Source organism: Mastomys coucha, unplaced genomic scaffold, assembly GCF_008632895.1.
Source record: "Mastomys coucha isolate ucsf_1 unplaced genomic scaffold, UCSF_Mcou_1 pScaffold5, whole genome shotgun sequence".
NCBI lineage: Eukaryota > Metazoa > Chordata > Mammalia > Rodentia > Muridae > Mastomys > Mastomys coucha.
In genome coordinates, this window is record NW_022196911.1 from 66,540,282 (window position 1) to 66,567,165 (window position 26,884).

The following is a 26,884-nucleotide window of genomic DNA, read 5'->3' on the forward strand; positions in this document are numbered from 1 at the left end:
AATAAATGTGTTTTTACAAAGTGTTTGTGAATCGTGGCAGTGAAGGCAAAGCTCCAGGTCTTCAACTGTGAGCCTTACCTCCCTAAGCCTTGCTCCTCCTGTCCCCAAGGTGGGACAGTAGTAGTCTCTCTCTCAAGGTTGGCTGTGAGATTAAGTGTGAGGGGGATGTAAGTGAAGCCCTGGCATGGGGCCAGGCATGAGCGATGTGCTCAGCGAACATCTGATAAACCCCTTGGCCACTTGAGTGATGGGGAATCCTGTGGTAATGGAATCTCCTGTTTGCCAGTTCCCTGCTCAGAAAGCCAGGCTGTGTTCTCATGATGGAAGACACTACCCTTAACACCAAGGGCCTCCTGGGAGCAGTAGGGAGGCCCAACAGTGAGACTGCCTAGAAACTCATGGCCTGGTGGGGTGGGGCTGGAAAAGCTTTGTGAAGAAGTGCCCAGGCTTTCCCAGTGAGAAAGGACAGGGAGGAAGCATCTAATTACAGAACTCCCACAGTGCTTTTGACACTTGCACTTTGAACTCTTACAATGATTCTGTGAGATGTTGTGAGGACCAGCATTGTCAATGTCACAGAATCTAGAAGGTTTTGTAGGGTGTTGTCCAGGGCTCTCCAGTTCTTGGGCTCTTGCTGTGCACTTTGCCCATGTGTTTGTGTCACCTCAAGGAGCTCATCTCACTTGGGCAGTGAGTTTAAACTTTCAGCCAGAGGTCAACTTGAACCTTCTTGTCTGCTAGTGATGGGTTGGATTGAGGTTTCCAGTCCTCAGTTACCCCCTCTGATGTTGTTAGATTGGGTAAGTCTGCCTAGAAACTCATGGCCTGGTGGGGTGGGGCTGGAAAAGCTTGGTGAAGAAGTGCCCAGGCTCTCCCAGTGAGAAAGGACAGGGAGGAAGCATCTAGTTACAGAACTCCCACAGTGGTTTTGACACTTGCACTCTGAACTCTTACAATGATTCTGTGAGATGTTGTGAGGACCAGCATTGTCAATGTCACAGGATCTAGAAGTACCCAGCACAAATACCAGTGAGAAGGTTTGTGAAGGATTGGTTAGGTTAACTGAGGTAGGTCCACCCTACTTGTAGGTGTCACCATTCCTAGGGCTGGAGTTCTGAACTGAAAGCAAAGGACAATTGATCTGAACGGCAGCACTTATCTCTCTGTTTCCCAACTAAACACCCATGACCAGCTGTGTCATTCCTTGGTGCCTTGACCTTTGTACCCTGATGGAGCATTCTTGATCTGTGAGCCTTTCCTGTATAAACAATAACATGATGAGCCACTAGTACTTCTGTGTAATAACTTTAATAGCTTTCACTCTGTAGGTTAGGCTGGCTGAGAATTGAGGTTCCTCCAGCTCAAGTGGGGAGGGAAGAATGGACTTTGAAGTAAAGATAAGGTTTGGGTGTAGGCAGGACTTTCACAGAGAAGCAGCAGATGGAGAAGGAGAAAGTCACTCCTTAGGCCCTGATTGTTCTAGATCCCCGCCCCATGTCTGTCTCTATGTGCTGTGAGCTTGAACAAGTTAACCTCTCTCTAGACCTTGTGCACTGGAGAGAGATGGCTACTTTGATCCTCAAGAAGAGGAGGCGGCAAGGGCATGGTAAGCACAAATGAAATAAGGGAACTCGGTAGAAGAAACTGGCTGAAGCTGAGGCAGGAGGAGACCCTCTTCTCATGTCCATCTCAATAGACAAGACCTTCTTGGAGCTTCAGGACCTCCCTGACCTCCAGGATCTTCAGTGCCCTCTCAGATTCTGAGCTGAGCTCTGCGTGCCAGTTTGGTTAGACTCACTGTTGTCCCTCATGGGTTTCAGTTTCCCCACCTGTAAATGCAAATTCACCACTGCAGAGCAGGGAGGATCATTTCTAGCCTGTGACTCTTAGCACTCCACCATGCTGCTCTGGCCTTGCATTTGAGTTTCTTTTCTCTGTTCCCCAAACAGGGGGAAGCTTATGTAGGAAGAGCCACATCTATATGACTCAAAATCCTCCCCACAACTCTCAGGCTAGCTAACCTTCTCTTCTGCATCTAGACTTGTTAGATTTCAATTAATTTCTCCTTTCAGATCTGAAAATGTCTCCAAGACTCATGGTCTGAGCTCAGTAGTTTTGAGGAGTTATGTAAGGTAAGGAACTGCATTTTGAATTTTTCTCTTCCTTTCTTTCTTCCTCCCTCCCTCCCTTCCACCCTCCTTCCTTCTCCCTCCTTTCTTCCATTCCTCCCTCCTTCCCTCCTTTCTTTCTTTCTTTCTTGTGGGTCTGAGTAATGAGGAAGAATGTCCTATGTGAAGAAGACAGGGGTTGTGTGTTGGTCAGAGAGGCAGGGGCAGGAGGTGGGAGAACTTCTGGGGTCCTTCATGTTTACCCTCATATCATTCTCCGTGGTCACATGGGGGACAATGAGGCATTAACAGGTGCCGCTGTGAAACGGTCCTACTCTGGGACAATGACATTCACATACCTCTCCTGGGTCTACTTTGGTCCTCTGTGTGAGTCTCTATTCCTTTCTAGCCTCAACTCCCCCATGTGTGACTCTGAGCCTCTGTCCCACAGGGTTGTACACTATAATAACATCAGTAATAGCATGGGCTTGTATTTCCAATTATTGAGCATTTATTGCATATCAAACTGTTTAATATTCGACATGGATTATCTCTCAACTGCTATAGCATAAGGAGACAGCTGTTCATCTTTCTCCTTCCCAGATGGATATATTGAGTAAGGTTGGAGGAGTCTCAGCTTGCAACATTAGTGTCACTAATTGTTCTTCTCAAGAGTTGGCTTAAACCCTATGCCAACTTTCTCAGAGACCTTCTGCTTGCCTGATTCTCCCACTACAGCTTCAGTGTGCTCCTTCCAGGAGTCTTTGAGCATCACATAACAACTTGAGAATGAACTTCTGTAGAACATAGTGTTCTCTAGAGTTCAGTTAGGGGCTTCTGAAAGCTTTCCTGTTCTAGCCTCTCCTGGGTTCTGTGAATTCCTTTGACAGGAGGCTGGCCTGCCCATGGAAACCTTGGCAGGAGGGCTCAGTAGATGATAAAGGGGTCACAGAGTGATGGGTTGGGGTTCTTGGTGTACTTACTTAGCTTCAAATGCCTCTTTGGCTTGGGTCTGGGCTTCATCAGCTCCACCTTTGTATGTTTCTTTGTTTTGAAGGTGGGATCCACATCCTCTTGTCCCTCATGCTGATCCACCTTTGTGGTAACTTTCTGTTCAGACTCAGATTCATCCATGATGATAGAGACCTCAGATTCATCCATGATGATAGAGACCTCGGATACTCCTTCGAGGATTTGCTCTGTGGCTGTATCTGGTTGTACCATGCTGGAGTCTATTAACATGACTGTCTCTAGTCGTTGCGGCTTGGAGGCTAGTATTATCTTTTGTCTGTCAGACATTTCTCCTCTGGGAATGGGTGTTTGATCAGAACTGATAGAGGAGACCTGGTAAAAAAAAAGAAAGCAGAGAAACCTCTACATAGTCAGATTACCTTTGTGCAGAACAATTGAAAGACACATGTCTCTCCTGGGGAGTGTGTACTGTGTGACCTGGTGCAGGGCTTGGTCTTCATAGGGTAGAAGAGGGAACTCTGGGACAGGAGTGTTTAACTGTGGCCATGTTCCTTAACGTTTCACAGCTGAATGATGCTGACAGATGTTCTAGCTACTGTGTTGGCTTTCCTGAAGGCAGTTCTGCTTAACATTTTACTGAGTTGGGGTTTCTTAGTTTGGCTAAGGATCTTCCTTTAGGTCATTAGGGTTATTTATCTCACCCCAAGGACAAATGAAAGGAATGGGGCATGTATTCTCTTACTGATTGTTTCCTGTGAAAAGGGGATGATGGAGGTCTGGCTTGGTCCTGTGCCTAGGGGCTAAAGGGATGTACATTGTGCACGAACTTCATGTGCTACAAAGAGATTTTTAACTCAATCTGCTCTGCTGGATCAGTCATGTGATTGCTGCCATTTACTTCTGGTGAAACCTTTAAAAACAGTTATTAGTGTACTGTGAACTGCACAATGAGATAGAAGATAGAGGAGGATAACCCCCTAGCCAGGGCAGCCATTGTCCCAATGTGGACTGAGCAATGGCAGTGATTGGATCAAAGAGGAGCTCATGTATAACTTTTAAAGGACAGGGTAAAAATGATGTATGAGGATAAGGAGAAATGGAGAGATCAAGGGAAGGAGCCAAGTCAGAGAGCTGTGGTTATCAGTCCTAAGGCAACTCGGTTGAGGTATCCTGTGTTTTCTTCAATAAGTTCGCTTAATTTATTTGTCTGAGGACCTTGGCATGTATGATACTCAATATATATCTCATTCCTGGCCGTCCCTATGAATACCTCATCATTCAGGACACTTACTCCTCCAGTTTCAGGGCACACAGGAGGGTGCAGAATAGGCAATGTCAGGAGCAGGCACTTGAACCAGACAGGTGAATGCTGTGGTCTATTACCCATCAGAGCTGGCCTGCAGACTCTCTAAGCAGAGGCTGAGGCCCTGGGCCCTGGTTTTCAGGACGAGATCCCCATGTCTGCAACAGTATGTTTTAGTGGAATGAGGCCAGCCCTTCCCACAACTAAGTGGCGTGATGGAATCTGGATCCCACTACTCACCCTACTCTTGCACGGGGTCCACTGCAGTGTATGTCCTTGAATAAGGTTCCTCAGCTAGGAAACAAAAGTGAAAGAGACTCTGGGCCCCTATCAGGAAGGAAGCTGTCAGAGAGCCTGCGCAGTTGTAAGTTGACGATTATTCAGGTTACTTCCTGTTAAGTCTCTGCAGATGCCTGCGCTGGAGGAGTCAGGCTGAGAGCTTCATCCGGGTTTGCAGAAGCCCTGCCTGCTTGACTGCAGAACTCATGTCTGAGCTCAGTTCCTTCCTCCTTTAATGTGGGCCTCAAGGTTTGCCAACAGGTCCCAGGTCAGCAATCGCTTCTGGATCCCCCCAGATTTGTGCTCTGGATCTCTTTGTTTCCTCTCCTTCAGTGTAGCATGCCCAGAAACAGGCTGTGCATTTCAGTAAATGCATCTTAGGCCACAAACCCTGTGTAATATTTTTTTGATTTCTGAAGTCTCCTAGATGTCACATTTGGGTTTTGATTCTCAGCAACACTGTATTCTTTTTCTGTAAGTGTGTGGTGTGTGTGCATGTTCATGTGCAAGTGGACTCATGTGTGTGACCTGAAGGCTCATGGATATGGCTAGTCCACCTAATGACTAATTTTTCGAGAGAAGGTTTATGAAAGAAAACGTTCTGAGTGAATCTCCAAGAGCAGCTGTAATTGTTAAAGAGATCATCATCACTTAAGGGAAAGCTGCAATGTGGCAATAGGAAAGGAGTCCTAAGGGCAGAACCTCATTCTTCCTGGGCTTCATCTTTTAAAGAACCAAACCCATTTAAAGGCAGAAAGTCTTAACTGATGGTATTTCTTGCTCCACAAATGCAAATACCTCAGTAAGTGTTTCCCAAAAGTCAGCACATGATACAGCTTTCTGTGTGGCCACATTTTAAAGTTGTCAACAGAACACGGTTGTCCATGTACTTTTTTTTTTTTAATTTTGAAAGATGCTATATTGAGGGGGTCACTGAGTCAAGATGTACAGCTTCAGATAGCAGCTGGGGCCAGGCAATGTATCTGAGTCAAAGACCCTGCAAGGAGGTCCTATGAGGTCATTTTGTGAACCTTTGAAAGGGAAGCCTAAGAGGCAATGGAAATCCTAGTATGTGGAGAAGCCAGAATCACAATTATTACTGCATAAAGTTGTAGGAAAAGAGTAGAGAGGTGATCTGAGAGAGAGTGGCTATTTGTGCTTCATGTGTAGAACTGGATGGGTGCATGTACTTAAGTGTTTGAAGTCCAGTGAATGATATCATGAGCTCTATAGCTGGACACAAAACTGCAGAATTTTGTGTTTATGATGGTGTTTTGTCTTGCTGTGGTCTGAGCATTCCTTGTTAATCCCTGATTCTTCCATGTTGGAATGTCAGTGTTTATTCTGTGACATTGTATGTTGGAAGTATGTAACTTGTTTTTTATTTCATAGGAGCTGATAGTTAAGACATTACCTTCAGTCCCTGTTTAGAGGTGGACTTTTAAACTCTTGGAATTATTAAGGTCTAATGGGGCTTTTGAAACCAGATTGTGTTTTTCATGATGACATGAAACTGAAACATTAGAGACAGGAAGTGGAAAATAATGACTTAAAGTGATGTGCTTGGGTGTGAAGATGACAATGGTTAGAACTGAGAAGATGAATATTACTTGTCAACTTGATGTGATCTCGACTAATGGGACTGCACCTATGACCCTGGGGTCAGCTTTCTGGACTTTGCCAGCTGGTGAAGTTTGAGAGGGCAGAGTGCATCTCCCTGCTACGCCACCTCTATGCATATGAGTGTCAGTGACAGTTCTCCTTGCCCTGTACTCAGGGATGGCTCATAAATTCCCTTGACAAGGGCTGGCACTACTGTGATTCCCAGGCAAAGTGCAGGCTTGGCTCTCCTGAGTGCTGTAGTAAGTGAGGAGCAGGGCAAGCTCACCCACTCTCATGATCCCAGAGCCAATTCTCCCAACTGCTGAAGGTGGGGAGGGGCATGTGTATTTGAGGTTTGCATTACTCCTACCATCCTACCACCTGCTACTCATCAACTTTATCACCATGACCAACACCTTCTTACTCTGCTGTGAGTTGGATTCTACTGGTATCTATGGTGAACCTATTGCTGCGCTCCTTGAAACAGGAGATGAAGTAAACCTCACAAGATACTTGTACAACACTTTATTTTCTTGTTGTGGCTGCTTTTTTTCTGGATGTATGGTCTAGGATGATCCTGAATTCTAATTTCAACTGCCTCAGCCTCCAGAGTGCTAGGATTACAGGGTGTAGTAATGGCTTCCTTTATAAGATCGCTCACTGGAAACTTTGCATTTTTATTTATCTGCTTATTATTATTAATTTTACTTATTCATTTTACATCCTGCTCACTGCCCCCTCCCTGTCACCCCCTCTTACAATCCTTTCACAATCCTCTTCTCCTCTGAGTGGGTGGGACCTCCTTAGGTTTTCCCCTACCTTGGCCCTTTAAGCTTCTGTGAGGCTAGGTGCTTCCTCTCTTGTTGAGGCAAGACGAGGCAGCCTTACTAGAAGAACATATCCCACAAACAGATAACAGCTTTTAGGATATCACCCAGTCCAGTTCTTTGGGACTCACATGAAGACCAAGCTGCACATCTGCTACATATGTGCAGTGAACCCTAGGTCCAGGCCATGTAAGTTTTTTGGTTGGTGGTTCAGTCTTTGAGAGCCCAAAGGGTCCACATTAGTTGATTTTGTTGGTCTTCCTGTGGAGTTCCTATCCCCTTAGGGCCCTTAATCCTTCCTGCTATTCTTCCATAAAACTTCTTAAGCTTCAACTACTGTTTGGTATGGGTGTCTGTGTCTATATGAGTCAACTTCTGGGTGAAGCATATCAGCCATGCTAGACTCCTGTCTGCAAGCATAACTGAGTATTATTAATAGTGCTCAGGAATTGGTGCTTGCACATGGGATGGGTCTCAATTGGGCAGGCTATTAGCTGGCTATTTCCACAGTCTTTGCTCTGTCCTTTGTTTCCATATTTCTTATAGACAGAATACATTTTGGGTCAAAATATTTGTGGTGGGTTGCTGTCCCTATTGCTCCTGACTGGCTACAGGAGGTGGCCTCTTCAGGTTACATGTTCTCAATGCTGTGAGTCATAGCTAAGGACAACCACATAGATTCTGGGGTACCTGCTTTATTCCATGTCTCCTTCATCTCCTAGAGATGCCTCCTACCTCCCCACCACAGTGAGTTGTGATTCCACTCATTCTCATGGCCATCTGGCCATCCCTCCTGTCCTTCCCCACACTTGATCCTGAATCCCCACTCCTCCCTATTCTCCTCCCTCTGAATTCTCTCCCTCCATCTGCCTCTTATGACTATTTTATTCCCCCTTCTAAGTGAGATTCAAGCATCCTCACTTGTGCCTTCCTGCTTGTTTACCTTCTTTGAGTCTGTGGAGTGAACCATAGGTGTCTGTATTTTATGGCTAATATCCACTTATAAGTGAGTACTTACCATGCATGTTGTTTTGGGACTGGGTTACCACACTTAGGATGATATTCTCAAATTCCATCCTTTTTCTGCAAAATTCATAATGGTCTTTGTTTTTAATAGCTGAATAGTATTCTATTTTATACCACATTGTCTTTATCTATTCTTCAGTTGAGGGGCATCTAAGTTGTCCAGTTTCTGGCTATTATGAATAATGCTGCTATGAACATAGTTGAACAACTATCTTTGTGGGATGGTGGAACATCTTTATAGGCTGTTACCCTCCTGGTTTGAGGCCTGCCTTTCATAGCCACACCTCTCTGCCCATCTCCTGCTATTTGACACGCCTCCAACCTGGTTCCAGTTACATTCGGAAGATCCACCTCCGCAGAGTAAAAAGGAATTCGCTGATTGGACTGACATGCTGGCGTACTTGGGGGGAGTGGTTTTTGCCCCAGGTATTATACCTGTTGGGGGAACAAAGGATTATTATTAAAGTTTCAAGATGGCTGTGCATTCACGACTCCTGTCTAATTTTGTAAACCAATCATATGTACAGGTATACCTGTAGCTACTCTATCTTATTCCTAACTCTCTGTTGCTGCTGCTCTTCTTTCTAACTCCATATTTCCAGGTAACCCACTCCTTAACATTGCTGCTGGACAGCAACAATAGGCCAAGAAAGAAATTAAGGAATCAACAACCTTTACAATAGCTATGAATACAACTGTTGCCTGTATGTGGGATATGTTCTTCTAGCTGGGCTGCCTTGATTGACTTTGATGAGAGAGGATGAGCCTAGCCTCACAGAGACTTGATGTCCCAGGGTTGAGGGATATCTAGGCAGGTCCCCTGCCCTGAGAGGAGAAAGGGAGGGTGTAGGGGTAGAAGTATTGAGGTTGACAGAGAGGGGTGTAGTGAGCGGGATGTAAAGTGAATAAGTCAAAAACTATTGTTTTAAGTGCCTTAGAGCTAGTGACATATAATGAATGTTTAATTAGATAAGCAGTCTTAATGGAAACGCATGTAAACATCTCTGTTATAACTTCTTACTCAATTTATGATTTAAATTTATGTTTGAACTTATAAAATTTTTGAAAAAAAATGTTTGGAATATCATGTGATCATGTATCCTGAGAAAGTACAAGAACTAGGAACAGTGACAATAAGAAACTGGAGCAGAGCAAAACAGGGAGAGAGAGAGAGAGAGAGAGAGAGAGAGAGAGAGAGAGAGAGAGAGAGAGAGAGAGAGAGAGAGAGAGAGAGAGAGAGAGAGAGAGAGAGAGAGAAACAGAGACAGAGAGACAGAGAGAGAGAGAGAGGGAGAGAGAGAGAGAGAGAGAGAGAGAGAGAGAGAGAGAGCAGAGAGAGCAGAGAGAGCAAGTAGGCTCTTCTTACCATGAGACAGGTTTTTTCTTAACAGCATGTTTCTTTTTACTGCCAAGGACAATGCTTTTTCAAACTTAATAAAAAGGTAAACATTTTTTCTTTCTCTAGGCAGTAAAGGTTGGAGCTTATTTTTCATCAAGAATGAGTGAGTTCTTTCTGTTCTGGCGCTTGCTCAATGAAACCTGCTGGTGGGGGCTTTTGCTCCATCCACTAAACATATGTTTCTGTGTGTGTGTGTGTGTGTGTGTGTGTGTGTGTGTGTGTGTGTTTGCATGAATGCTTGTGGAGTGGATGAGACAGGTGGTCAGGCCTGACCCAAAAAATGTGAATGTGTCTGTTTATTTATGAATTTATGGGTTTCTGTGCATATTGCCTATGAAAATTTTTTTCCTGTGAGCATGACTTTCTTTTTCTGCTTCACAAAAAGTTAATTGCTACAAGATTCCCTCTTGCCTGGCCAGAGAGAGGAGAGGCTTCTGGGCAAGAGAGAAAGGAGTCTTAGCAATAAATCCTCTAAATCCTATAACCGAATTCCCTGCTGCAATAGAACAAATGTTAATTGCTAGAGAACTATAAAGTAAGTTTATAAAGAGTTAAGTTTTCTAGCACTTATTCAAGTACAGAGAATGAAATCTTTAGCTTTAGCTTTTAATTAAACACAGAACAATAAGAATGAGTCAAATTTCCTACAAGGCTGGAGATCATCAGTCTTTTGTCTTGCATCTGACTCTGTGTCCCACTTCAGCACTCATTGTAAGATTGGGCAGGCACTATCTCATGTCCTCATCCTCTTTCTTTTCTAGGGTCCCTCTCTAAGGAGATCAATACTTCAGCCATTATGGTGACAGAGCGTGAGGTGGGAAGATATAGGACAGAAGGGGACTCAAGAGCTCAGTCTAAATTCAGACTAGCATCTTGGAAGGAATCTTTAGAAGTCTCTGTCCCTGCATACCACACAGGGCGAACAATGCAGAGCCAAGTAAAGCTGGAAGGCAAATTATATAGAGAAACTAAAGAGTCAAATGTGTAGGAGACCAGACCAATCCAAGACTTTCTTAGAGGCCTTGATGAAAGGACAAAAGGAACATTAGTTCTATATCCTTGTCCAGGAGTGGACTTGGCAAGTCCAGTCTGACATTGGAGCCAGTGACTTAGGGGAATCAAGGTTGCAGTTTCTGGAGACCTGACACTTCCCCTGGGCTGTGGTTATCAGTCCAAAGGCAACCGTGTTGAAATATCCTGTGTTCTCTTCGTTCAGTCACCTTTGTCTGACTCAGTTCTCTGGGGAACTTTAAAAATATATAAATATATAAATGTACAAATATGTAAATGTATAAATATATAAATGTATAAATATGTAAATGTATAAATATGTAAATGTATAAATATGTAAATATGTAAATGTATAAATATGTAAATATATGAATATAAATATATTAATATATAAATATATGATAGATATTTACTTTTTAGTAAACTATCTTGGCCTAATTCATGAGCTTCTGCAAGATCTGCTGGTCCCAGTTGCTGTTTTTCTCTTCTTTATTTCTCATCCCTGGTTTTCCCTCTTAATACCTTGGCATTCAGGACCCTTATTCTTGCAGGTTCAGAGCAGACAGGAGAGAGCAGGATAGCCTATGACAAGTGTAGGCACATGAAGCATGCTGGTGATTCCAGCAGTCAACCATCCAGCAGAGCTACTCCTTGGCCCTGTACACTGTCTCTTAGGAAGATGTTCCTATGTCTGCCATAAGATGCCTTAGTGGAGTAAGGTGAGCCTTTATCTTCTGACAACTCAAATGATTTGATGGAGTCTTGGTCTCACTACTTATCCTGCACATCTATAGGGCCCACTGATATGGGTGTCCCTAAACAAGGCTCATCAATTAGTGAACATGTTCTTTGAAAGTGAAAGAGACTGTGGTTTCTCACCAGGAAGTCTGGTATCAAAGAGCCTGTGCAGATGTTCTTCCTTTGAACCCTGAGAGTGGAGTTTGAATCTTATTCAGCTTGTTTCCTGTTGTGCAATCTCTGCAGTTGCATGGGCATGTGGAATCCGGCCAAAGAACTTCATTTAGGTTTGCAGAAGTTCTGTCTGCCTGACTGCAGGAGTTATGTCTCTCAGCTCAGTTCATTTCTCCATTAACGTGGGACCCGAGGTTTGCCAACAGGCCCCAGATCAGCAATAGCTCCTGAATCCTCCCAGATTCGTGCTCTGAATCTCTTGTGTTTCCTCTCCTTCCCTGTAGCCTGCCAAGCCACAGGCTCTTCATTTCTGTAAATGCTTCTGGGGCCACCTAATACAGGTCCGTTTTTACTCCTGGGCTTTCCTAAATCTCAAATCTATTTGATTAACATTAATATTACTTTTTTTTCTGTAGTTGGGTGATATGTGTGCATGTTTATGTGCATATGGGCTCATGCTTGTGCTTGTGTGTGACCTGAGAGTGCATACATTTGGACACAGGGTCAGATGGTCCATTGATCACTCCTGAGGAGTGGGTACTGTGTGTCTACGTGCAGGGACTCAAGCTTCATAGGGCAGAAGAGGGAACTCTGGGGCAGGGGTGTTTATCGGTGGCCATGTTCTTTAACATTTCACAGCTGAATGATGCCAGCAGAAGTTCTAGATACTGTGTTAGCTTTCCTGAAGGCAGGAGTGCTGAACCTTATACTGAGTTGGGGGTTTCTTAACTTGTCTAAGGTTATTTTTTGTTTGTTTGTTTGTTTGTTTTTTGAGGCAAGGTTTCTCTGTATAGCCCTGGCTGTCTTGGAATTCACTCTGTAGACCAGGCTGGCCTCAAACTCAGAAACCCACCTGCCTCTGCCTCCCAAGTGCTGGGATTAAAGGCATGTGCCACCACCACTGCCCAGCATCTAAGGTTCTTCATGCCACCACTGCCTGACATCTAAGAGTCTTCATTTAGGTCATTAAGCTTATTTATCTCACTCTAAGGAGAGATGAAAGGAACGGGGTGTGTGCACTCTTACTGACTGTTTCCTGTGGGAGGGGGATGGTGGAAGTGGAGCTGCATCCTGTGCCTAGAGGTTAGGGTGGGGTGTGTGCATTCTTACTGATTGTTTCCTGTGGAGGGGGATGGTGGAGGTGGAGCTGCATCCTGAGCCTAGAGGTTAGGGGTGTGTGAATTGTGGGTGGACTTCATGTGCTAGAAAGAGATTTTTAACTTGATCTGCTCTGCCGGATCAGTCATGTGATTGCTGCCATTTACTTTGGTGAAACCTCTGAAAACTGTTATTAGACAGGAGGTTGTGAACTATATAATGAGATGGAGGAAAGAGGAACCAGTAGGGCCCTAGCCAGGGCAGCCATTGTCCTAATGTGGAGTGAGTAATGGCAGTGATTGGATCCAGGAGGACCTCATATATAACTTTTAAAGGGCAGGGTAAAAATGATGTATGAGGATAAGTAGAAATGGAGAGATCAAGGGAAGGAGCCAAGTTAGAGGGCTGTGGTTTTCAATCCCAAGGCAACTGTTTTGAGGTATTCCATCTTGTCTTCACTAACTTTGTGTAACTTAGTTCTCTGGAGACCTTGGCTGTCCCACACCACTCCCTACAAATAGCATAGATAATACTTAATATATATCTCATGCCCTATCTGACCTCTGAATACCTCATCATTCCCTTATTCCTGCATATTCAGTGCAGATAGGAGGGTGCAGGATAGGCTATGACAGGAGAAGTCACATGAACCAGACAGGTGAATCCAGCAGTCTATCAACCACCAGAGCTGGCCTGCAGAGTCCCCAAGCAGAGGGTGGGGTCTTGGGCCCTGGGTTTTCAGGACAAGGTCCCCGTGTCTGCCACAATACTCCTTAGTGGAGTGAGGCCAGCCCTTCCCATAACTAAGTGGTGTGATGGAATCTGGATCCCACTACTCACCCTACTCTTGCACGGGGTTCACTGCAGTGTGTGTCCTTGAATAAGGTCCCTCAGCTAGGGAACTGTTCTTCAAAAGTGAAAGAGACTCTGGACCTTTACCAGGAAGGAAGCTGTCAGAGAGCCTGCGCAGATGTAAGTTGAACATTATTCAGGTTATTTTCTACTAAGTCTCTGCAGATGCCTGAGCTGGAGGAGTCAGGCCTTATAGCTTCATATGGGTTTGCAGAGGCCCTGCCTGCCTGACTGCAGAACTCATGCCTGAGCTCATTTTCCTCCTTCACTAATGTGGAACTCGAGGTTTGCCATCAGGTCTCAGGTCAGCAATAGCTCCTGGATCCCCCAGATGTGCTCTGGATCTCTCGTCTTCCTCTCCTTCAGTGTACCCTGCCCAGCCACATGCTATTCATTTTTCAGTAAATGCATCTTAAGTCACAAGCCCTCTGTAATTTTTTTGAGTCCTGAAGTCTCCTAAATGTCGCATTTGGCTTTTGATTCTCACCAACATTGTATTCTTTTTTTGTAGGTGTGTGGTACCTGTGCATGTTCATAAGCAAGTGTACAAATGTATGTGCACATGTGTGTGACTTGAAAGCTTATGTATTTGGCTAGTCCAGCTAACAAGCTAACCCTGATCACTTCCTGTTTCACCTTTCTGAAATGTGGGATTACAAGCCTGTACCCATGCCCAGCAGGCATTTGTGAGGATGCTGGGGATCAGAGCACATGTCCTCAAGCTCTAGCAAGTGCTTTATCCACTGAGCCATCTCCCTGGCCCCAACACCATCTTATCAACTCTTGTGTTATCTGAATCTTCATTGTGGTCAAGGAGAGTGCTGGCCCAGCCAGGTTCCTGGATCTCTTCCCAGCATTCTACCTCTCCATGCTGTTCTTTTTGTCTATTCTCAGTCTTGAAGTCACATACCTAATAGTGAAGTAGTTTAAATGTTTTCTCCACTTATATCTTTCAATCATCACTGTCTTGCTCTAAGCGACAAACAGGTTCCTTCCAATTTTTCACAGGACTCTACATGGCCTGCTCATCTCACCCTACCCACTTTCTGGCGATAAATCCTACTTTAAGATTTTCATTTCTACAACACCCAGAGGAAGATCCACTCCTAGGCATTCTAACATTCCCAGGATCAAAGGATCAGAGGTGAGAAAGACACAACATCTATCCCAACACCAGAAGTAACTACAACCAGAGGGACCCAGGCACCCAAGATCTCCACCCGACCAGTGGCACACTTCCTGTCTGAGCCAATGCCCTGAGCACAAACTCTAGAGCACTAACGTTGGGCACAAACTCTGCATCCAGTCCCAAAACACCCAGAGGAAGATCCATTCCAAGGTGCCCTAACACTCCCAGGATCATTGAATCAGAGGTGAGGAGGACACAACATCTCCTCCAAAACTGGAGGGGATTGAAACCAGATGTAACTAGGCACCCAGGAACTTGCCATGACCAGTGGCACGGTTTCTTGAGGTCTAAGCTAGTGCATTCAGCAGAACTTGGGCACAAACTCCACAGCCAGTCCCACAACACCAAGAGGAAGCTCCACTCCCGGGAACTCTAACACACCCAAGATCAAAGGATCAGAGGTGCCCTGAGCAGACCTTGGGTGTTAAATCCATAGTCAGTCCCACAACACCCAGAAGAACATGCTCAGGACCACAGGATCCCAGGACCCCAGGAGCTTGGTCACACCCAGAATCTCAGGATCACAGGAGCCCAGAATCACAGGATCACAGAGATAAGTGAACTCTGAGGAGTTCTGACACAACCAAGATCACAGGAAGGACATGCTCTAGTCAGATATAGCAAGGGCAGTTAGCACTAGTGATAATCAGATGGGAGAAGGCAATTGTAAAAACATAAGCAACAGAAACCAAGGTTACTTGGCATCATCAGAACCCAATTCTCCCACCATAGCATATCCTGGATACACCATCACACTGGTAAAGCAAGATTCAGATCTAAAATAACTTCTCATGATGATGATAGAGGACTTTAAGAAGGACATAAACAATTCCCTTAAAGAAATACAGGGAAACACAGGGAAACAGCTAGAAGCCCTTAAAGAGGAAACACAAAAATCCCTTAAAAAATTACAGGAAAACAGAACCAAACAGGCAAAAGAAATGAACAAATCCATCCAGGATCTAAAAATGGAAATAAAAACAATAAAGAAATCACAGGGGAAACTGGGAAAGGGGATATCCTTTGAAATGTAAATGAAGAAAAATCTAATGAAAAAAGAATAAATAACTACCATTACAGTGGGAGGAAAAGAGAAATCACAAAGGGAGACAACTCTGGAGTTAGAAAATCCAGGAAAGAGACCAAAAGTCATAGATACTATATCTTAAAATAATTATTCTGTTTGTTGAATATTAACAGTTGAAAATATTCAAATCATGTTCTAAAAACATCATGGAAATGTTATTGACACAACTATCAAAGAAAATGCAAAATGCAAAAATCTTCTAAACTAAAACATCCAGGAAATCCAGGACACAATGAGAAGACTGAACCTAAGGATAATAGGTATAGATGAGAGCAAAGATTTCCAACTTAAAGAGCCAGTAAATATCTTCAACAAAGTTATAGAAGAAAACTTCCCTAACCTAAGGAAAGAGATGCCAAAGAACATATAAGAAGCCTACAGAACACCAAATACTTTGGACCAAAAAAGAAATTCCTCCTGTCACATAATAATCAAAACACCAAATGCTCTAAACAAAGAAAAAATACTAAAAGCGGTAAAGGAAAAAGGTCAAGTAACATATAAAGGCAGGCCTATCAGATTTACACCAGACTTCTCTCCAGAGACTATGAAAGCTAGAAGATCCTGAGCAGATGTAATACAGACCCTAAGAGAACACAAATGCCAGCCCAAGCTACTATACCCAGCAAAACTCTCAATTACCATCGATGGAGAAAACAAGATATTCCATGACAAAACAAAATTTACACAATATCTTTCCACAAATCCAGCCCTACAAAGGATAATAGATGGAAAGCATCAACATAAGGAGCAAAATTACACCCTAGAAGAAGCAAGAAGGTAATCTTTCAACAAATCCACACAACATGACAAAACCAAATTTACACAATATTTTTCTATGAATCCAGCCCTGCAAAGGATAACAGATGGAAAACTCCAATACAAGGAGGGACATTATACCCCAGAAAAAGCAAGAAAGTAGTCTCTCAACAAAAGTAAAAGAAGATAGTCACATGAACAGAATTCCAACTCTAACAACAAAAATAACAGGAACCAACAATTACTTTTCCTTAATATGAGACTACTTCCTTGTATCCAGCTCTTACTAATCAATCCAGGGGCAAAATTTTCTCTAAGAAATTTCTTAATAAACTTTATGAATAACATCACCACAAATGGTAAGTGGGATAACATTCACATACTGGAACTATGCTAGCAGATGCATTTACCCTGTTGTGCTCTTCTACCATGCAGAGGGGAAAACGAAGGTCTTGCTTAGTACAGCTTGTGTCCAATAAAAACATAAACAGTAAAAAAAAAAATAAAGAGAAACCTTACAAAAGCTCAAAGCACACATCACACCCCACACGATAATAGTGGGAGACTTCAACACCCCACTCTCAGCAATGAACAGATCATGGAAACAAACTAAACAGAGACACAGTGAAATTAACAGAAGTTATGAACCAAATGAATCTAACAGATATTTATAGAACATTTTATCCTAAAACAAAAGGACATACCTTCTTCTCAGCAACTTATTGTACCTTCTCTAAAATTTATCATATAATTGATCATAAATCAGGCCTCAACAGATACAAGAAGACTGGAATAATCCCATGAATCCTATCAGATCACCATGGACTAAGGCTGGTCTTAAATACCAACAAAAACAATGGAAAGCACACATACACATGGAAGCTGAACAACTCTCTACTCAATCATAACTTGGTCAAGGAAGAAATAAGGAAATTAAAGACTTTTTAGAATTTAATGAAAATGAAGACACATCATACCAAAACTTATGGGACAAAATGAAAGCATTAGTAAGAGGAAAACTCATAGCTCTAAGTGCCTCTTAAAAGAAACTGAAGAGAGCTTACACTAGCAGCTTGACAGCATACCTGAAAGCTCTAGGACAAAAAGAAGCAAATACACCCAAGAGGAGTAGACAGTAGGAAACAATCAAACTCAGGGCTGAAATCAACCAAATAGAAACAAAAAGAACTATACAAAGAATCAACAAAACCAGGAGCGGGTTCTTTGAGAAACATCACTATGATAGATAAACTCTTACCGAGACTAACCAGAGGGCACAGAGACAGTATTCAAATTAATAAGATCAGAAATGAAAAAGGAGACATAACAACAAAGTATATCTTTTTTTTTTTTAAGATTTATTTATTTATTATAGTAAATACACTGTAGCTGTCTTCAGACACTCCAGAAGAGGGAGTCAGATCTCATTATGGGTGGTTGTGAGCCACCATGTGGTTGCTGGGATTTGAACTCATAACCTTCCGAAGAGCAGTCAGTGCTCTTCCCCGCTGAGCCATCTTACCAGCCCAACAAAGTATATCTTAAAATAATTATTCTGTTTGTTGAATATTAACAGTTGAAAATATTAAAATCATGTTCTAAAAACATCATGGAAATGTTATTGATAAATTTTCTCACTGTGCTTGAAATTAGCATTTTCTTAATGTTTAACTCCAAAGAGTTTTTGCTACTTTGAAATGTTTATAATATACTTAATGGCAAAATAATTTATCTCCATGAAACAGTGATAATGTTTTCTAAATAAACTGATTGTTAGACAATGTACACAGATATATAATGCATTTTAAATACTCTCCCACTATGTCAGGTGGTATCATATAAGGGCTTTGGAATATATTTCTTAATGATTTATTTTTAATATTTAATGCTATTTTACTATGCTTAATTCACAAGATATATTTTGTATGTTCTGAAACAATTTAGTATTAAATATTAGATATAGGATCTTCAGTATGAATAGTATTAAATATTCATTAATGATATTTATTTTTTAAATTTTTTATTAGATATTTTATTTACATTTCAAATGTTATCCTCCTTCCTAGTTTCCCTTCCAAGAAAAACTCCTATTCCCTACCCTCTACCTGTGCTTATCAATCCACCCTCTCCCACTTCCTGGCCCTGGCATTCCTCTACACTGGGGCATAGAACCTTCATAGGACCAAGGGCCTCTCCTCCCATTGATGACCAAATAGGCCATCCTCTGCTATAAATGCAGCTGGAGCCATGAGTTCCACCATGTGTACTCTTTGGTTGTGGTTTAGTTCTGGGAACTCTGAGGATACTGGTTAGTTCATATTGTTGTTCCTCTTATGGGTCTGCAAGGTTTGCAGCTGCTTGGGTCCTTTCTCTAGCTCCTTCTTTAGAGACCCTATGCTCAGTGCAATGGATGGCTGTGAGCCTCCACTTTTGTATTAGTTTGGCACTGGAGGAGCCTCTCAGGAGACAGCTATATTCTGTCAAACACCAGTTGCTGGCATCCACAATAGAATCTGGGTTTGGTGATTGTATATGGGAGGGATCTCCAGGTGGGGCAGTCTCTAGATTGTCCTTCTTTAAGTCTCTGCTCCATACTTTGTCTCTGCAACTCCTTCCATGGGTATTTTGTTCCCCCTTCTAAGAAAGATTGAAGTATCCACACTTTGGTCTTACTTCTTCTTGAGTTTCTTGTGGTTCGTCGATTGTTTCTTGGGTGTTCTGAGCTTCTGGACTAACATCCATTTATCAGTGTGTGCATACCATGTGTGTTCTTTTGTGATTGGGTTACCTCACTCAGGATGATATTCTCCAGATCCATCCATTTCCCTAAGAATTTCATAAATTCATTATTTTTAATAGCTGAGTAGTACTCCATTGTGTAAATGTACTACATTTTCTGTATCCATTCCTGCCCCGACCTGCAGGACTTAAACAATGGGGTTCTTGAGAAGAGGGAACTGCAATGACAAATTTGGGAACAGGAGATGTGAAGGAAGGAGACAAGACAGAAAATTCTGATCAAGTCTCAATTTACTCTAGGGAAAGGGACTATTTAAAACTCTAGACCACAGAGGTATTTGCCCAGGTGCATGGGCCAAACCTGCATTATTGTTTGGCTACACATCAGCATAACTGGAATGTCCACATCGTAAAATGTCCAGAAAGGAGTGTCCTCATTGTGAAAGTCCAGAGAGGATTGTCCTCATTGTAAGGTGTCCAGAATGCCCCCTCTCATAAAATGTCCCAAGTCAATTGCAGGGATGGAAGCAAGATAATGGAAGAGACAAAAGAGTGTTAGTTAATAGATGATGACAAGATGGAGACTAAGATGCCAGGGACTTTTGGGCCCCAACAGGTCCCCCTTTTTTGTATACAGAAACAAAGCATACTTAGCGTGGCAATGTCCAAATCAGCTTGGCCCTAGAGACTTCAAGGGGACTGTGCCTGTCTTAGTTCAGAGAGGTTCCAAGGACAGTTACACCCAGAATGGTCTGACCCATCATGGGGTGCACCCTATTAACTTAGTGGGGTTCCCTGTCTTAGGTTGCCATTCTTGCTAAGGGCAGCTTCCTCCTCTCAGTTGCCCATCACTAGCTAGCCAGTCCATCACACTGGAAAGATGAAGGGCCAAGCATGAGCTGGGTTATTTTAAGGACCGTTTGTAAGAATGTCATCAAAGCCATCTCCCAGATCTAATGTTGCCAGCCAGCGGCAATGAATCTGCAAGGGTTGGGTCTTAATTGCATCTATTTGTCCCTTAATAAAGGCCATAATTTTATTGAAAGGAAAAGGTCCTAGCGATAGTAGAATTAGTAAGCCAAGCTTGGGCCAAGGAAGGGGAGAAGGTAGGGCAGAGCTCCACATGAGGTTGTCGAAGAGTTCCTGATGTCTCTTCTCTAAATCTTTCAGAGTTTTTGGATTTGGTTGCCCACAATCCTGGACTTGTTTGCATAAAGACAGCACTTTCTTTGTCACCATTGTCAGGGCACTCAGCAAGCTCACAGGTCAGCATGTCACACCAATCACTCTGGCAGCTAGCAAACTCCTGCAGTATTCTGTGAGAAAAAAGCACGAACATTCCCTCTTCCCCAAATTAAATATTTGATCAGGATTATGCCATCTGCCAATAAGTGGATCCTTCTATTTCACCTAGACATAAGTATATCTAGTTGTAGGATGCTATAGACACTCAGCAAAGATTTCCTTGGTATCCAAATTTTAAAATTTTAAAAAGCATGATTCAAATAATGTACACAAGGATATAATTCTCCTTTGTTTTTTTTTTTTGTTTGTTTGTTGTTTTTTGTTTTTTGTTTTTTTGTTTTTTTTGTTTTTTTTGTTTTTTTGGTTTTTTTGGTTTTTTTTTTTTTTTTTTTCGAGACAGGGTTTCTCTGTATAGCTCTGGCTGTCCTGGAACTCACTCTGTAGACCAGGCTGGCCTCGAACTCAGAAATCAGCCTGCCTCTGCCTCCCAAGTGCTGGCATTAAAGGCATGCGCCACCACTGCCTGGCTCCTTTTTTGTCTTTTAAAAGCCAAATTTTTCTGAGTGCAATGTGCACGTTCAACAATTCCTTGTCCCTAAGAATTATAAGGTATCCCAGTAATATACTTAACATTAAATTGTTGATAAAACATCTCAAATGCTTGACTGTAATAGTCAGTTCCAGTATCTGGTTTAATCTGATTAGGAACACCAAGCATAGAAAAATAATGTAGGCAATGATTACATTTTTAGTTGCTTTTAAGGTGATTGTAACTAGAAAGCCTGAAAAAGTATTAATGGTCACATGTGCATATTTTATTTTTCTAAAATCAGGAATATGAGTATCCATTTGCAAAAACTGATTAAGTATAAGTCCTCGGGAATTAATGAAGTACAGGTAGAAACTGAGGACATTAAGAACAAGTCTTTACAATTTCACATGCACATTCTCTAAGGATACCAAATTATTATCTCAAGCCATTACTATTTTGATGATGTAAAAAATGAGATTATATGGACAATTGTTCTTTTGTAAGGCCTACAATCTGTCTGGGATACAAATCTGCTGTGGCATTGCCTTAAGGGATCTTGTCCAGGCAGTCTAGGATGAGTTCTTAAATGTTCAAAGAACAGTACTTTCTCTTAACTTGAGTTGTACATGTATAAACAATTGGAAAATTTGAGAATTAGCAGTATCTAAAAAGGAACAATTTTAAGCAATTTTAAGCTCTGAGCTATATATATTCATTATCAGTATATAAATTAAAAATTTGATTTTAGCACTTTAAAAACAGTGACTACAGCACGTAGTTCAATTATTTGTGCTAAATATGTGATCCAATTGCATATACTTTTCTCTCATAGAAGGGCTGTGGATGTATTCTTTATGCATACATAAATTTACAGGAAATATAAAAGCATGCATAGAAGCAAATTTTAAAAATTGTCTTCTGGATAATGATTATCAATTTTGCCTAAAAGTTTAATGTGTAATAGGCCAAATATCAATCAATATTCTGCAATAACTAATTTAATTGCTGTTTGAAACAAGAAATAGATGTCACCTTAGATTTTTAAGACATTCTTTTAAAAATACTTTCACCACAACAGCGTCATAATAGAATGTTAAAACTTTACTTAGAGATAAGTATGAATCCACATTTGATATGTTTGGGCGGCAGCGATCGCATCTGCAAGTATCACACCAGGCCTAGACAGTTCCACGTGTAAGAGGTTTAGTTGAGAGGGAGTAGGGGGTGGTGGCGCAGAAAGAGAGGAGAGAGAGAGAGAGAGCAAAGAGAGCAAGATGGAGGAAAATATATATATATATATGTTATATATATAACATATATATATATATGTTGTGACGTAGAGTCCAGGTAAAGGTGGGAGTTGAACCCAATGGATTCTGGGAATATGGTGGCCGTTGCCCCAGCAACAGGTCTGTGGACCCGCCCATGTATTGCCACAGGTTCTGAATGCTAACAGCATTAATGCACTCTTTTGCCAAAGAATTGTTGTGGGCACATTGAGTAACAATAACTAACATTTGATTACAGTTGAATACAATTGATAACTATTGATCAAAGAAGCTTCCTCTACTTTCTGCAAAACTGTTTGTTTCTCACCAGTTAATTTGCATCCACCTTGACAACATCCAACAACATCCACCTTAGGCTCACAACAGGCTTAAGTCCTGCTGTGAGCCTAAGGTTAGATCTTAGTCAATTAACACTTCCTGAAAGCTTTTGAAAATAATTTGAAGTAAGCAAATCATCTTTTCTTTCTTGAATTTTCTGTACCACCACCCTTTCTAGGATATAACTAAGGCCCCAAATATTGAAAAGGATATTGTCTTTGAAACTTTTCTGGAGCAAAAACTTACTCCAAAATTTTTAAAGCTCATTGTTGTGTAAGAACAAAGGTAGTAAAATTCCCCTTCAGGGGAATTAGTTAATAATATAATACTGTCCAAATAATAAACAACATACACTGAAAAATTCAAAGTCCTAGCTTCTTGTAGTGAAGCAGAGACAATTTTTTTAAACATACTGTAAGGCTATTAGACATTTCAAAAGGCAAAACTTTCCAATGATTACTAACCCACTAGAAGTAAACCCTTTACAATTACCAGGATGCAGAGGAAAAACAACCTTCTAAATACACAATAATTCTTTATAGAGTAGGCAGGCCAGATTGTAATGCCTCCACAAGTTCCACAGCTTCACCAACCTTTTATAAATTTTAAGTTTAAGGTTACTTTGCACAACACATGGATAAATCTGTGATAATGCTGTTTTGCCTTAAAAACAATTCCCCATAGGCAAGAAGAACACTTTCCTTGCCAGGATTTGCAAAACAAAAAGGAAATGCCTCAGAAGCCTTGTGGAAAGGCTGGTCTTTTGCATTAACTTAAATGTAGGTATTTCTCAATCTGAGAATAGGGCCTGAGTCACAACCCAAGTATTACACCTGCAGTTAGAACAGATTCCAAGGGAGCAATTCTACTGTCCATCTATATGCTCTATATGCTCTAATTTTTGGACAGTCTTTCCTAAGATGATTTACATTTAAAACATTCCTTATAACCTTGGTGCTATAAAAGTATTGCAGCAAGGCAGCAAACATAGCTAGAGCCTGACTGTATGAGGGTCTAATTTTTGCACAAAGATGAATATATACAGATAAGTCTGGTTTTGCTTTGTTTGGCCAGATGGCTGCAGAGAGCTGTATTAGCATTCTCATAAGACAATTCTGTAACAAAAGGAGCCTCTGCTTGAGGGTCTCTGAACTGTTTTTAGGATCTACTTACTGTTTTTAGTGGTACAAACTCCTTGAAAAATTCATCAAGAGCCTGTTTGATACCAAATAAATTTTCACTGTGATCTCCTTTTCAATCTTTGGGGGTTAAATTATGCTTCTTCCACTCTATCTTAGAAAGCTTGTTTTTTAAAAGGGGCAGTGTTAAATTCGGCATGGGTGCCCCACTCACAAAGAATCAGGGAGGGAGACTGCTGCAATTTGCATGAGGTTTTTATTGATCCACTATACTGGGGTTGTCCTGCATTTGGAGCAAAGGTGACCCCCAGGAACAAAAGCACACACCTTTTATACCTTCCCAATACATAGGTTTACAGTATGAGTTGGTTATCTCTCATTGGTGGAGCCCATATCTTTTGTTTTCATTGACCTCTGTGCCCCAGGTGAGGAGGAGATACCAATTGCACATAGGAGGGTTGGGGGGTATCCACCCCTTACTGGAGATGTTTCCTGGAACTGGGCATTACTCCCCACAATTATGGCATCTCCTGGGGAATAATGTTTGCTTGGTAAACCCTTCTGAAGCTCTGTCTTTAGGCTTAATGGACATTCCTTACTCCTTAGTATTTTTATGAGGTGTCCCTGTTTGCTCAATTCTTACAGCAACAGGCCCATATTGGCCACAGCTGTTTGTAACTTTTACTACTCTTGCGATTATGGGTGAGTTAAGAATCCTGAGCTTTCAATCAAACTGCAAACTGCAGCCAATGGAACACTGGCAATTTTAACCATATTTTGAAGTTTCTTTTGTAATGTTAAGGTATAACCATAACTTTTGGGAAGCAAAACCTAATTTTAAACAATCCATTCTCTTTAAAATCAATACCAAATGTTGTTCCAGAGGCAGGGGGCCTGGGCTGGGCTGGTGGCCCTCCTGAGGCTTTCTCTTTCTCTCTCTCTCTCCCTGGAGGCAGGGGGCCTGCTGTTGAGGCCTGGGTCTCTCTCTCTCTCCCCAGGGGCAGACCTGCTTGCTGCACGGCACCTTAATTAAAAAGGAGGCAATGTATGAATAAGTTATTTTATTGTAAGAAAGAGAAATATGCTGGATAAGCAGAGAGAAAGAAAGGAGAAAAAGAGAGAGAGAAAAGGAGAGGAGGAAAGCAAGAGAAGAGAACAAAGAGAAAGAGAAGAGAGAGAGAGAGAAAGGAGAGGGAGAGAGGCAGAGAGGCAGAGAAGAGAATAAAGAGCAGAGAGGAGAGAGAGAGCAAGAGAGGAGAAAAGTAAGAGAGAGGGAGAAGTAAGAGAACAAAAGAATGAGAGCAAAAGATTGAGGAGGGGGCAAGCCGCCCCTTTTATTGTATGGGGCATGGCATGCCTGGCTTGTGGTCAGATGACTGTGTGTAAGGTCCAGCTAGAATGCTAGGAGCTTGAGGCATTGTCTGCCTGATAGAGCACACATCTCCTGCAGGGGCAGCTGTGAGGGGTTTGGGCTGAAATCTGAGCCATTGGTCTCAGAGCTGTCACAAAATGCCTACTGTCCCTTGTGAACAAATTTACTTTGCTCAGTGGGTCTCCAGGGTTTCGAGGTGGCTGCTCTACTGGACTCTGCCTGTCAGATCTGCCCACTGCCCCACAACCAAAAACATTACATTCACGTTCCAAAGTTTTTAAGTGTCTCCCTACTTTTGAACTGCAGTTAGCAAGCCTGGGTCATTCTGAGACAGCTGCTCAGAGCACACCAGAACTTTGGAAAGCAACGCTCAGCAAAACTCAACCTCCAACAATCCAGTCTCTCCAAAGACACCAAGTGAATCTCCCAGATGCTTCAAAGTTTAGCTGCCAATTCCTGTGCACAATGGTGCAGCTTTTAATACCTCATTGTAAAAAATATATAGCCTCAGAGAGCATTTTTGAAAGGGTTAGAGTTCTTCCATTGTTTTTGTAATATTCATGGTTAGCCTTTTGCCCTTAAGTCTGTCTTTATCTATATCGACTACAGTCTTCATGAGAATACTAGGTATTTCCTTTTGTGATAGGTTCCACATGGTGAGGTGCTGTTAATGGAATGTCCATTTTAACTTCCTTGTATTTAGTCTTATTCTTAACTATATGATTGGTATCCTGCCAAATTCTTTCTACTGAGTCAGAGGTCTCCTCATCCTCCAATTTGATCTTTATCTTACCCTTGATGAGTTTTTTTTGTTTATTTGTTGTTTTGTTTTGTTTTGTTTTGTTTTGTTTTTAGTCTGCTCATGGTATTAACTGATAGGCTACATGGTACAGTGCCTTTATTGTTTTCTTTTTAAAGTAACAGGTGATACTACTTTTTGGTGGGTTTTTCAATAATCCATTAAATAATTTATCAGCTCATCTCCGTAGTCTTTTTGCCAGCCACTCTTTCATTAGGGCTTGGAGAACTCTACCCTCACCCTTGGCTCTTCGGCTTTTTATGGTATAAGTTTTGGCCACCCTGGCTCCTTTACTGTGCTCTGCCCACTCTTCCTCATTCCCTATTGGGTCAGAGTTGACTTTGAGGCATCACAAAGAAAGCCAGTGCCTGCTGAGTAAGTTTAGAGCTTCCCCTTTTGGCCTTTCAGTGTACTCTGTGCTTCTGCTCATTCTTTCTCATTTTCTTTCAGATCAGAGGTGACTTCAAGGCATCAATTTCAACTTCTAGGCCAGAGGCTTTTAGACTAGGGCCATATACAAATATTTATTAACTGGTAAATAGCCCATAATTTAAGGTATAGCTGCTATATGATGTTAAGTGGCTACTAAATGACTGCTCTGAGTTCTACCACCTGGTAAATGGCCTGCAACTTAAACCATGGCTGTTAGATGGTGCTAAGTAGCTGCTAAACTCCAACTGGAGTCTGTCTGCCAAGATTCCTGCCATAAAGCATGGCAGAAACAAATTACTCAAAACCCAGTGGAAAGTATCTAGTACTTTTATTTATTCATAAATGGCAAAAAGCAAATAAATGGTAAAATGGGCTGGCATTCATTCATTCACACAAACACGCTCCCACTAACCTTTCCAGTCTGGCAGGTGTATCCCTAGCTTCCTGGCTGAGGCACACAGGAATGGTGTGACTTGATGCTCCCTGCTTCAGATCCCCTGGAGCTGATCTGCAGCATGCAGGCTCCTGCTGTCCAAGCAGCAGGATTCTGCATCCTCGAGGGGTACACATAGACCGTCTATCCACATGAAGTATC

At 42.1% G+C, this 26,884-nt stretch overlaps 1 protein-coding gene and 1 long non-coding RNA gene across 5 annotated transcripts in view; both read right to left on the bottom strand.

Moving 5' to 3' along the window:
- Nucleotides 1-7,957, bottom strand: part of LOC116076846 (NACHT, LRR and PYD domains-containing protein 1a-like) — a 63,085-nt gene extending 55,128 nt beyond the window's left edge. For 2 of the 4 annotated variants that reach the window (XM_031350848.1, XM_031350847.1), the window contains exons 1-2: nucleotides 4,624-7,956; nucleotides 3,092-3,452 (exon numbers count right to left, since the gene is read on the bottom strand). In XM_031350848.1, coding sequence (XP_031206708.1) covers nucleotides 3,092-3,407 — 316 coding nt within the window. In that variant the 5' untranslated portion in view covers nucleotides 3,408-3,452; nucleotides 4,624-7,956. Of the gene's footprint in view, nucleotides 1-3,091; nucleotides 3,453-4,623 lie in introns of those variants that run through there. The other 2 variants (XM_031350849.1, XM_031350850.1) reach the window with 2 other exon arrangements.
- Nucleotides 7,958-12,446: 4,489 nt separating this feature from the next.
- LOC116076848 lies at nucleotides 12,447-26,775 on the bottom strand. The gene is made up of 2 exons (XR_004113110.1): nucleotides 26,702-26,775; nucleotides 12,447-13,499 (listed from the first exon to the last, which is right to left on the bottom strand). It is a non-coding gene; the product is annotated as an uncharacterized LOC116076848 (long non-coding RNA).
- Between the last annotated feature and the right edge of the window lie 109 nt (nucleotides 26,776-26,884).